We start from the raw sequence: 13046 nt of genomic DNA, 5'->3' as shown, positions 1-13046 counted from the left end.
AGGAGGAGGTTGGGTAGAGGGTGTGTGTCCAGTTTCATAACAGAAATGATTTCTAAAGTTCTCCAGCACTGTAGAGGACAATAGTTCATAACAATTTATTACATAATTTTGGAAAACTAGAAGGGAGGAGTGTGAAGAAATGGTAAATGTTTTAGGAGATGGAAATGCCAATGACCTTGATTTCATCACTACACAATATACACATACCCTGAAATATCACACTGTGCCTCATCAACATATGCTAGAATTACATATCAACAAAAGTACAAATGCCCATACCTCAGTGATTGAAATGAAATTGCAATAAAAAGCCCAACTGTATTCATACAAAATTACAATGATCAGCTAGATAGTGCACAGGTGATCCATTATGGTACATTCTAAACAATCTATGGGAATGAGCCCAAAGGAAGATGCCAAAAATAATTTGCCATGAAATACACAGAGCAGAGGCAGACACCTTGGATGGAAGGGGTGAGGTCTCTTGTCTCCACTATGTTGTACACTGTGACTCAGGAGAGGTGTGCTTCAACACTTTCACAGCACCATCTTGCTGAGGACTCTCCCCAGAGCCACCTTGATGTCCCTGTTCCTCAGACTGTAGATGAAAGGGTTGAGCATGGGGGTGACCATGGTATATGCCACTGAGGCCATCATACTTATCCTAGAAGACAGTGTGGCTACAGAACTGAGGTAGACCCCAAGGCTACTGCCATAGAACAAGGAGACCACCAGGAGGTGAGACCCACAGGTGGAGAAGGCTTTGTACTTGCCTCTGTCTGATGAGATCCTCAGGATGGAGGAGAAAATCTGAGAGTAGGAGAAGAGGATGCCAGTGAGAGGGAAGACACCCAGGACGATGGCCACAGAGTAGACCACTATGTTGTTGATGAGTGTGTCAGAGCAGGTGTGCTTTAGGATTTCAGGAAGATCACAGAAATAGTGAGGGATTTCCATGTTGGTGCAAAAGGACAGCCTCAAGATGGTCAATGCCCCAGGCAGGGCACCTAGAACACTAGTGAACCAGGACCCCAGAGCCATGAGCTTGCAGAGCCGTGGGCTCATGATGACCACATAGTGCAGGGGGTGACAGATGGCCATGAAGCGGTCATAAGCCATCACTGTCAGGAGCAAATTGTCCTGGCATGCTAACAAAGCAAAAAAATAAATCTGTGAGACGCAGCCTGCAAAGGAGATCACTTTGCTCTGAGTCTGGATGTTCCTGAGAGCCTTGGGGATGGTGGTGGAGGTGAAGCCAATGTCGGCCAGGGACAGGTTGGAGAGGAAGAAGTACATGGGCGTGTGCAGGTGGGAGTCTAAGAGGACAGCCAGGATGATGAGCACGTTCCCCAGCACAGTGACCAGGTACATGGCCAGAAGTAGGCCAAAGAGGAGGAACTGAAGGTCAGGGTCATCTGTGAATCCCAGGAGGATGAAGCTGCCTGTTTGGTTTCCTCTTTCCATGGTGCTGGTGTGTTTTCCCAGGAGGAAGAGAAGGAACTCCAAATTCCCTCCAAACAGGGATTCCCCAGGATGATCCCAGTGTCTATAATTGACACCTTGGGAACTCAAGAAATCATTTGTTTTGTCTTATGATCGGGTCTCTTTGCTGACAAGTTGCAATTATCATTGTTACTTGAAGATATTGGCTCTAGGTCAATGGTTCTCCATTGGTTGTCACCTGGGAACTTGCTAGAAACGTGCATCTTCTGGCTCTCAGGACCCTGAGCCTCCCATTCTGGGTGCAGGCCCAGCACTCTGTGTTTAACAAGCCCCTGGGGATTCGGAGGCTCACAGCCATAGGAGGACCTCGGCTGCAGTGCCTGAGCCTCCCTCAGCATCCTCCCTCCCCAGCATCCCTGCTGGCTGCTCTGGGGTGCTCTGCCACAGGCACATGGGATGAGAGCGTCCTAGCTCCAGGCAGGTCTGTGAGGCATTGGAAGGCTTGTTGTTTTACTGTGCTGCTTTTCTGGAATTTCTATGTGTGTCTCCCGACCTTTGGTGGACCTTCTGCTAACACACATAAAAAGCATTGTTATCATTAAGCATTGTTTCCATTTCCTCTGAATTACCGCTTTTCTTTTATAAATCCAACCAACACGGGTTTTTCTAAATAAAGAAATCCTAGCATTTCTAAATGTAAAAGTGAATCTTTTAGGTATTTTCATCTGATTCTCATCACATCCACTTATTCCACCACATGGAAATGCACTTCAAATCCTGCCCATTCTGGACACCGACATTCTTTCTGAATTTTCTTTATGGCAAATGTAGTTTGGATTAATTTTAATTTTATATGTTCTTCTCTTTAGATGTAAATGGCTTCTGTCAGTTTTTTAAAAATTCAGGTATATCCTTTGTCACATTCTTATAAATAAATGACTAAAAATGACCGTTTATCAGGTTGTGAGATCTTTGGTCCCAGTTTTTAAAAAATTGACTCTCTTCATATTTGAAAGTTGAGTATGACAAGTCATTTAGTATTATTTCCACTGTCATTTTATTCCTCTTACCTGACTATACTCATACATGAATTTAAGAACAACTAGGCTCTTTTGTAAGAACAGTATGTCTGGAATTTTATTAGAAATCCCCTCAAGTTTATAAAACAATCTGAAAACAACTGACATCTTACAATGTTCAGATGATTGTTCCAAGAACAGGAATTGACCTCTAGACATTGCATTTCTTTTGTGGGCAAACGTCTCTGAACTTTTTTAAAAAATGAAAATTAGATTATGTCCATTACTTGTAAATAATATTCAGTGTATTTAAGGTTTAATGCTCTTAAGAATAATTGTCCCCACATTATATCTCCACCATTGCTATGATATGCAGAAATCTTTTTATTTTCTTCATTCATGAGGTGTCATGCAATTTTTCTTGGTTTTATCATTAATTTTATGATGTTTTCTAAAAGTCTACTTTGACTAACTGATATTAATTTGTAACATGTCATCTCTCATTTTGGTTTCATTGATTGGTTTCCAAAAATCCAGATCCTTGTGAAGGTTTTGTGTAAGATAGGGAATTCTTCTCCTTTTTCCTTTTTTTTTAAAAGGGAATAACCTTAGAGTTTTGTCATCAATGTGATGCTTACTCTCATATTCAGGTGTTTATATTCAATATGTAATTTTAATGCCATTAACATGCATTTTTTATTCCTGGATCAGTTAGAGAGGCTACTTAAAGATATCAATAAACCTGTCATGGTTAATTAACTATTTTGAAAATATAATGTTAAGTCCAATCTGTATATTCTCAAATAAATTTCAAACATTTGATGTGGAACAAGAACCAATAGCAACTAACTTAATGCCTATACTTCATATATAAGTATATGAACAATATAAATTTATACATTGAAAGTAAAAGTATTTCTGAATTAACATTTTTTTGGGGGATATAAGTAATAAAAGTTCAGTGATTGGATTGAAAACATCTGAAGGAGAAAAAGTGACATGTAGATAGTTAAGACACAAAAATAAATAACCTCCTTGTTTAAAGTTAATATCTTAGATTTATAAAGTCCTAATGATAAATTATAGAGAAACTAATGCATTTCTGGGAAGAGGGCATAGAATATTAGACATTTGTGAAAGGAAATATACAAAGGGTATTAAATGCTTGAGATTTTCATTCTTACCATTAATGATGAAAGGGAAATGTCGAATAAGATTCCATCTTCTCTGAAGTCATTTAGAAGTCCTTGTTAAAAACAGTAGCTGCAAAATTCCATCATGAGAAATGGAAGACACTGCTGTGAGTGCATACTTGGTCAGCTTTTCTGGGTTGGAGAAATTTAAATCAGCAAATAGATGTTTGTAATGACACACATGCTTACATAAGAAAAGTTATCCTCAAGATTCACCAATCGGGGCTGGGGATATAGCTCAGTTGATAGAGTGCTTCTTCACATGCACAAAACCCTGGGTTCAATCCCTAGCACCAGGAAAGAAAAAAAAAGAAAAAGCAATTAGAGACTCACTAAAGTCATAGCAGAGACCATTACTGAGTGGTAACATAAATCTTTCTTTTTTTTTTTTTGGGGGGGGCGATACCAGGGATTGAACTCAGGGGCACTCGACCACTGAGCCACATTCCCAGCCCTATATTGTATTTTATTCAATGATCAGGTCTCACTGAGTTGCTTAGTGCTTTGCTTTTGCTGATGCTGGCTATCAATTTCAGTCCTCCTGTCTCAGCCTCTTGAGCTGCTGGGATTATTGGCATGTGCCACCGCGTGAGGCTTAAGAGTCACTGTCTAGTTTATTATTCTATCCTTAGGAAATACCAACTTTAAAATTTGAAGACATTGGTAATAAAACATCATAGGGCAAAACTAATTAAAGCAGAAAGGAGGAGAAAATAAAGATCCAAGCAGAGTAGATAAATTAAAAAGAAGAAAGACTCTGGAACTGATAACATAAACTCCGTAACTAATTCATTAGTGTCCACATATAAATTTCACAAATGAGACAGAATTCTGATGAAATGGACAAAAGGAGGAAGAATAGAAATGCCTAAAGTTGGAACGAGAAAAATGAACACAAAGTGAAGAAAACGCTCAACCTTACAAGATAACACTCCTTATAACTCCAGGAGAAGAGAATGCAACTCTCTCATAACAGAACTTATTTCTGGAAAAATAACTGTCCAAAGTTGATGAAATAATAGTTCAATAACCAAAGGAAGAATGAAATAAATTACAACATTTCACCACAAATGCCCTGGCAGGGCCCTGAGGCAGGAGCAACACCAGAATTCTGCTTTAGGTAAAGAAGAAAACTAAGTCTATCATCATTAATGTTTACCAGTACATTGGAAGTTTGAGTCAGTGCCATACAAGGAGCAAAAGAAACCAGGCATTGAAGGCAATACCCATTGTTTTCAGAGGAGGGACTGACTGCAGATGATCTAGGGTAGCTGCAAGGCTATTTTAACTGAGTGTGATTTTGCTAAGGCAACAGATACAAAACTAAGATGCAAAGAGCAGAAGCCGCTGCAGGTGGCATCAGGAGCACAGAGAACATTCAGAATGTCTTGCAAATAGGGCTCCTATTTTTTAGCTCTAAATATGTCCATCAATGAATGAGAACTCAGTATTCTCTTTGTAACCTCTCTGCAAAGCCAAATTATTAAAAATAAAAATTAACCAAAAAGGAACTCACAAGAGATAAAAAGGGGGCATCTCCAAGCATAGTCAAATCTGTTAGAAAATAGATCTCAAACATGTCAAATATTAACTCCATTGAAAACTACCCGACAGGGACAGGAATATTGTAAATACCCAACAAATAAGAGTAATAATAGCTAGACTTTCTCAAGGAACTATATCTGTGCAGTACTCACACTATGTATAATATACCTTAGCTCATTTTTATCTTTGTTTATTTTTCATACAACATAAACAGAATTGTGTTAATGAAATCCAATGAGACAAATGAAGAGGTATGGATGCGCACTACGTGTTAAGAGATGACTTAAATTATTCTCGAGCACATCCTCATTAATTAAATCCTCATATTACCTCTACAAAGTGGATCTTACTATTACCCCAATTTTTCAAATGTGAGGGAGACACAAAAGTTAGGCTCAGCACATAGTAATGGAGAATGGATGAATGAATGTCCAAGTGCGATGCACAGAAAAGAGGTCTCTTCTTGAGAGAGTGCATGAAGGGTAAGTAGAAGAGGTCAAGATGGGGAGCATTACAGATATGTGTCAAATAATGTGCAAATTACAAAGAACTATATATAAATAGAGGGAGACAGGAGGAGGAAAGGGAACTGGGAAGGAGGTGAGAGGAAAACATGAAGTACTGGGGATTCAATTGGGGCAATTATATTCCATGCTTGTCATGTCAAAACGAACACTGAAACAGCAGATGAGGTAGAGAGGGATGATGGGTGGGGAGGGGAGGGGGGATAGTAGGGGATAGGAAAGGTAGCAGAATACAACAGTCACTAATATGCCATTATGTAAAAATGTGAGTGTGTAACTGATGTGATTCTGCAATTTGTATTTGGGGTAAAAATGGGAGTTCATAACCCAATTGAGTCAAATGTATGAAAGATGATATATCATGAGCTTTGTAATGTTTTGAACAACCAATAAAAAAAAAAAACAACCGAACACTGATACCGCAGGTCACGATGGCGCACTCATAAAAAGGGAAATTAAAAAAATGTTAACTTTCAACTAAATTAAATGGTATGGGCCCCCAAATTTCATTCTTCTTATTAATAGATCTATGTTACAAAAATCACCTGTGATCAATAATGTATCGTACTTTAATTTCTGTCAATGAAACAATGAAAATATTAAAAGAAAAAAAATGGAGCGTCTTTGGTGGAGAAGGATGAAGGTACCTGCAGTGCTGCTGCTGTTGGGTAGGAAACTTGAGACAAGCTGAGGCTTGTTCAACGAGGAAGGTGAGAGAGCCTCGGAATCGGGTTTCACCAGAGACAGGAAGTAGAGAAGTCGAGAGAGATGGGAGCTGACTGCACAGACGGCTCTAAGTGAGGGGTCTTCCTCACTGCAGTGTCCCCACTTGGGCCACCAAGGCTCATCCTGTGAGGCTGTGCTGCCTCCTACCTGCTCCCACATCAGCAGCCCCAGGGGTGGTGAGCTCCTGCTCCTCCTTCCCTGGGTGATGAGGGTCAGCTCAGCCCTGATGAATTGCAGGAGGAGGCGTCAGGTGTGGTGCTCTTCAAGGTCCAGGTGAAGCTTCTCATTCCTGGCAGAGCTGAGCTGTGGGTGAGAGGATCAAGGTGCAGATTTACTATTTCCAGGGCCTGGGAGGTTGAATTCTCATGAATGCTCATTAAATTAATTGTTGCATTGTTATCTATTCTCAGAACAATTGAGTTTCCATGGGTGAAAACACAAAACAAAAAACAAAAAAAAACTAGGAAGGTAATTGTGCGTGTAGCCAGTTTTGCATCATGTTTTTCCCCCCACATATGTACACTCCTTCTCCTGGGGCACTTGGCTCATGGTGTGCTTTCTCCCTGGACTTGATCTCAACTGATCCTTGGCTTTCCCCATGAGCTTTTACTCAATAAGTGATACAAAGTCTGTCTACACAGACGAGTGCAGACACCGTTTCCAAGCCCATTTGAGTCCTGAGCCCATGTGAGTCCTGAGCACCACCCTCCCCCCACATGTGTTCCACTGATGTTGTCCTGGCATTTGTCCTCACTATTGAAGGTGCAGTGTAGACAGAGCATCAGGTGTGTAGTTACAGAGGTGTGTGGTGAGAGGAGGGCTGACTGTACAGGCAGGAGTCTGCACAGGTGTCTAGGCTGTCCAGGTTCAGAGCAGGCTGAATACATGGCCTGAATATTCCAGTCCAGAGAGGAAGGACCAGCTTCACAATTCACAAAGCACTGATTTTTATGCTCCTAAATCAAAGATAATGAAAATGATTCCAGAAAATAGCAGTGGGACCCAGAACATTTCTTTTGGTCTTGATGGAGTAGCCAACAGGGTTAGAAGGGAAGTCCTCCTAGGTGGTAGGACTCACCCAATCCATGCCATATTCCTGGATTCACTCCCCATCCTTCAGGAATGACGCCCTTCTGTGCTCACACTTGGTAAGTGTATTTTAGGAAAGGGCTCTATGAAATCAAATTTGGATTCATAGGAAATAAAAAGGGAGGATACTCAGAGTGCAACGTGTCCTCAGTCCTTGGATGTAGAAGAGAGGCAGAAAAGTCAGTGCCTGGGTGATGCAATGTGTGGGGTTTCATTCAGTCATTGCTGGATTCGAATGTGGATGCAGTGCCCAGGCACCCAGGCATGTGGGCAGCCTCTAGAAGTCAGAAAATACAAGGAAAGGGATTCATCCTCCTCAGATCCTCTGAAGACTCACAGACCTGCAATCACCTTCATTTTATCCCATAAGTCCAGTTTGCACTCTGACCTCTGGGACTGTAGGACCATCCATTGGTGTTCAATTTAATCTTTGAAGTTTGCTGGAATATTGGCTCTATCTGCAATAGGAGGGGAGGACACATTGTCACCTGACCTTGATGTTTCAGATTGGGTCTGTCCCCACCCCAAGCCAACTCTGCTCTTAAGAAGCTGAGCATACATGTTGAAAAGGCAACTTGGCCATGTTTTTTCCCCACAAAGAATAACTGGGAAAGATAATTTTATAAAAGATTTTCTCTTTATGAAAATCTGAATGAAAGCTCTACTCGCCCAGGCGGTGTGGACTTGGTTCAAATCTAAATAGAAACATAAATGCAGCAGAACAATGAAATACAAATCCAATAAAATGAGAAGTTACATAAGTGGCATCAAAATCAATGTAGAATCAGGTTGACCAGGGCCTAGTGGCTGATCCAGAGATCTCTGTGGACCAGTCAGTGAATGGCTTGTTGGTTGGCACCACAGGAGTCATGTTACAGAGACCCAGAGTGTCATGAGAGTTCCCTTCACTCTCACCTTTGCTACTCTAAAGCACACTAGTTAAGTCCAAAGGACTTCAGTGGGCTCACTGGTGCAGATGCCCATGTGGCTGAATGTATGTGCTGTTCTTTGAGTTTTGATCCTAACTCTGCCCCTGGGGTTGCAAGAATTTATGACTGTGCACAGAAGTAGTCCCCTGGTTGTGACAAGTCTTACAGAGGAGCTGAAGAAACTTGCAAAATAAGCCTGGTATTGGGGCCAATCACATTCTGGGACCAGAGAGGAAGCTAGCCAATATCCAGATGGTTCCTTTCTTGTTTGGGATAGTTCCATTGACTGTTATCATCTAAGCATGAACTCTCTTTCCCATGGAAAAACACTACCCACTAGAATGGAGCACTCCAATGGTAGGTTTAGCTTCTATGAACAACCAGATGTGGAAGGACACATGTCCATAGTTGATCTAATGCAGCATCCAGTCAGGGACTCTGAAAATGGAGCTTTTTGCTATTGAATATCTCAGTTGTCTGGATCTGCATCCTACCCCTTCAGACTGACCAATCCAGTGGTGAGGTTCAGGCAGTACCTGTGCCTTCTCTGCAGTACCTGTGTCTTCATTATACCTCCGTCTACAAGGATAGACCTAATTTAGAAACAGCCTTTGCCAAACAAAATGAAGGACTATTCCAAGAGATGCACTCCTGAAAGATTGAGAACGCTGCCTCTTGTATGTTGGGAAAATGAAAAAGAGACTGAATCACAGTTTTCTACTTTCATTGCCAGCAGAATCTTTTGCTGCCTTAACTCTTCTAGTTTCCTATGTAAAAGGGTCATCAGTTTGTTTAGGATTTGGGAAGTGTCTGCAAGGTGTCTTGGGTTTATTTTGGTTCTTAAAAGGTATGTCTTGAGGTTCTAGAAGTGGAAATTATCTTTCATTAGTGTGCAGAAAAATCACAGTGTGAATTATCAGATTCTCCCTGATGCCCTCCCCCAGTTCTTTACTGTCATTTTTATGCATGAAAAGCACACTTCCTGTATCTTCAACCCTGAGTGAATGAATGAAACTCACAGATGGAAAATTGCTTTGTCTTTTAAAATGATCCAATTTCAGAAGTCAGTGTTGAAGGAACATGTGAAAAAACAATTTACAGATACACCAAAAAGACTTTTAAATAAATATCATAGTTTAAAAAGCCTCATTGAGAATTATGAATGAACATCATCATAGTTAATGGGATGCAAATCTGACATACATCTTTTACAACAATCTTTTCTAAATTATTTTTGGTTGTGAAAAGTTGTGTTTGTATTTGTGTTCATTTTTATCTAGTGGTTTGTTTACTTTAATAAATGGCCTCACATTGAAAATTGTAAAGAATTATATGCCACCAGTGTAGCAATCATGGCCTTATCTAACATTAAACCCAGATACACGTTGGCTTAGAGTCAAGACATATTGCCTGGAATTATGACTATAGAAATGAGATCAGGTCCTGTGAGAACAATGTTTTCGTGGAATGAGATGGATATTATTACCCCAAGTACATGTATGAAAACACAAATGGTGTGAATATACTTTATATACCACCAGGGAAAAAAGTGCCATGAAGAAGATTTTGAAATAAATGGTGATTCATATTTATTTATGGATTGGATCAAAATGGAGTTAATTACTCTCTAAATGTCAAAAATAGTCATCAAAGAAAGTTATGGGAAAGATCTTAAGTTGTAGTGGACTTTAGAAGGGAATATAGATGAATCCTCTGAATGTACACCCAGATGGAAGAAAAAAATGGGAACCGAAAACATAACTGAAGAATTCTAGCATGTTCAACAGTGTAGGTCAAGAAATCAGGAAAGAAAAAATAAATGTAAAACTAGGAAATGCATTTAGAACACATTAGGCATTATAAAACATGATAATGTAGGTATATCAACTATTTAAAGTAAATTAGAATTAAGATATATATATATATATATATATATATATATATATATATATATATATATATATATATATATATTATGGTACATGATTCAAGGAGTTGAGCCAAAAATACAGAAAGAATAAATGCAAGGAGATCATGACACACTGTACGTGCCTGTCAAGGCATTACCTTGTCACCTGAATATGTGCCGCCATGCTGACTGTACTTCAGTGAAGCAGGAATGAAGAAAAACACAAATCCATGAAAATATGCTCATCTTCACTAACAATCCAGGCAGTGCTGTGGATTGTGTTCCCAGAGCTCAGGTGTTGACAGGGCAAGAACATTCAGAGGTGAAGTGATTAGATCATGGAGCTGTGGCCTAATTGTTGGATTAATCCACTTAAAATGGATCAAGTGGGTGAAACTGTGGGCAGGTAGGTTGTGCCTGGAGGAGCTACATCCCCAGCAGGTGCTCTCTCTGCTTCCTGGTTGCCCTTCATGAACTGCTTCTCTCCTCTAGCCCTCCGCCATGGTGTCACTTCAGGCCCAGAGCTGTGGAGTCAGCTGACCATGCACCAAACCTCTGAAACTCAGAGCAGAAATAAACTTTTCCTGCTCTAAGTTGTCCTTGACAGGCCTTTTTGGTGAGGAAAAGCTGACTAAGACAGGAAATGAGATTAGAATACAGTTGTGCCCTGCATAACCATGCTTTGGTCCCTCACCAATCATACATAGGATGGTGATCTCATAAGTTTGTATCATCTGGTGATGTCATACTGGCCCATCTGAGTATTTCCCTGGCTTCCTGACTCTCCATGCGATCTCTCCCTGTTGAAAGTGCTCCTAGCCCCCGGATGGGATGAAGTCAGAGGCTCCCTGTCCATAGCAGGAGTCATGCTAACTGGACTTGATAGAGCCCCAAACTGTGAGAGAAAGACCTCTTTATAATGTACCCAGTCTCTGGCACTTTATTATACCAATGAAACAGATTAATACATCAAATAAAAGAGACATGGGAAATCTAGTGATAGGATATTTATAAAACATGGAAGTAGTGCTGGCACCTGCTGAGGGTTGTTGTTATTAATACCAGCATTAGTAACTCTGAATTTCTTTTCTAGCTCAAAATCTTTTATTCAATTTTTATAACTTTGCATTTTCTCTTCTATATTCTATTTTACATTGAACCATCTGCCCAGCTAATTTTCACTCCATTTGATAGATATTCACTGAGTAAAAACTCCTTTCCAACAACAGGATGAGGCATTGTGGCTGTGAAGCTGGGAAAGAGCCAGTTCTCAAATTCAAGGAATCTGTACAGAGGGTGAGTAGAAAAATCCCACAGTCAGTGTGATGGGAAGCACAGTAGGAATGATTTAAAGGGGGAAAACATTGAGTTAATTCATTCACACCACCTCAGGCAATGTTCCTGTAAATGAGATTTCAAGACAGCATTTGCACAATTTACACACCCAATTCTGAGGATATATGTCAATCCAAAGGACCAGAGCAAAGGCTGCAAGTTCTTGTTCATATGCAGAAGGTGATGAAGTTGATGTTCCAGTAGGTGAGAGTACAAAAGTGGTCCCTGGAAATCAGGCAGGGTGAGGAGGGGGTTAGGTACAATGTGTGAAGCCCAGTTTTATAAGAGAAATGATTTCTAAAGTTGTACAGCAAGTAGAGTGCATGGGCTCTCTCTTGCTCAGCAGGGAGGTCCACAGAACAGGGTAGAGGAGAGTGTGGCTGAGGAGTTGCTATTCAAGACCTCCGGAGATCAAGCAGGAAGCAGGTCGATTTTATTGCCCAGTTACCATGTATATATTCTCAGGAAGTAGCCAGGCAGATTACAGGCAGCCACGCATGCAATTTCTTGCTAACTGTCCTTACAGCGACCAACGGAGGAACAGGCTGTGGAACAAGTGCAGGGACTGCAATACATGGCCTCACACCCAAGGCTGTGCCTACAGGGTAAGCAGTCTGCCGCTCACGTGCCTAGTATGAGGGGAGTGGCCTGCCACTCTGGCGCCCTTAACATATGCCATGTCTGCAGTACTCCATGCCCTTGTCCCCACAGTAGAGGACAATAGTTCACAACAATTGATTATATAATTTTGGAAAACTAGAAGAGCATGAAATATCTCAGTGAAAATAAATAATAAATATTCCAGGAGATGGAAAAACTGATTACTTTGATTTTATCACTACATGTAGCATGCATGCATTGAGATATAACATGGTGCTCCATCAATAAATGCCAGTATTTTGTATCAATAAAAATACAAATACCCACACCTCAGTGTTGGGTAATCACAAATTAAAAATCCCATTTGTATTCAAACAAAATTACAATGACCGGTTAGATAGTGCATAGGTGATCCAAAATGTTGCAATAGGAACAGTCCCTAAGGAGGAACAAACCCTAAGGATGATGACAAAGCCATGAAAATATGCTCATCTTCACTGACAATCCAAGGCAGTGCTGTGGATTAGGTATGTGGTGTTCCCATAGTTCAAGTGTAGACAAGGCAAGAACATTCAGAGGTGAAGTGATTAGATCATGGAGTTTTAACCGAATTGCTGGATTTATTCACTTTAAATGGATTAATAAGGTACTCTAAAATACACCACGCATAGATAGGCAGAGTCTTGCATGGAGGGGTGGGGCTCCAGGATATCCAGTAGGATGGACATTATGAT

General features: G+C 40.5%; 1 protein-coding gene across 1 annotated transcript; it reads right to left on the bottom strand.

Moving 5' to 3' along the window:
* Positions 1–537: 537 nt before the first annotated feature.
* LOC101978705 (olfactory receptor 7C2) lies at positions 538–1464 on the bottom strand. Its single transcript, XM_005333126.2, has one exon. The coding sequence runs from the start codon at positions 1462–1464 to the stop codon at positions 538–540; it is 927 nt and encodes a 308-aa protein (XP_005333183.2).
* Positions 1465–13046: the final 11582 nt, after the last annotated feature.

The sequence above is a fragment of the Ictidomys tridecemlineatus genome, chromosome 2 (assembly GCF_052094955.1).
Source record: "Ictidomys tridecemlineatus isolate mIctTri1 chromosome 2, mIctTri1.hap1, whole genome shotgun sequence".
Taxonomy (NCBI): Eukaryota; Metazoa; Chordata; class Mammalia; order Rodentia; family Sciuridae; genus Ictidomys; species Ictidomys tridecemlineatus.
This window is presented reverse-complemented; position numbering and strand designations above follow the sequence as displayed.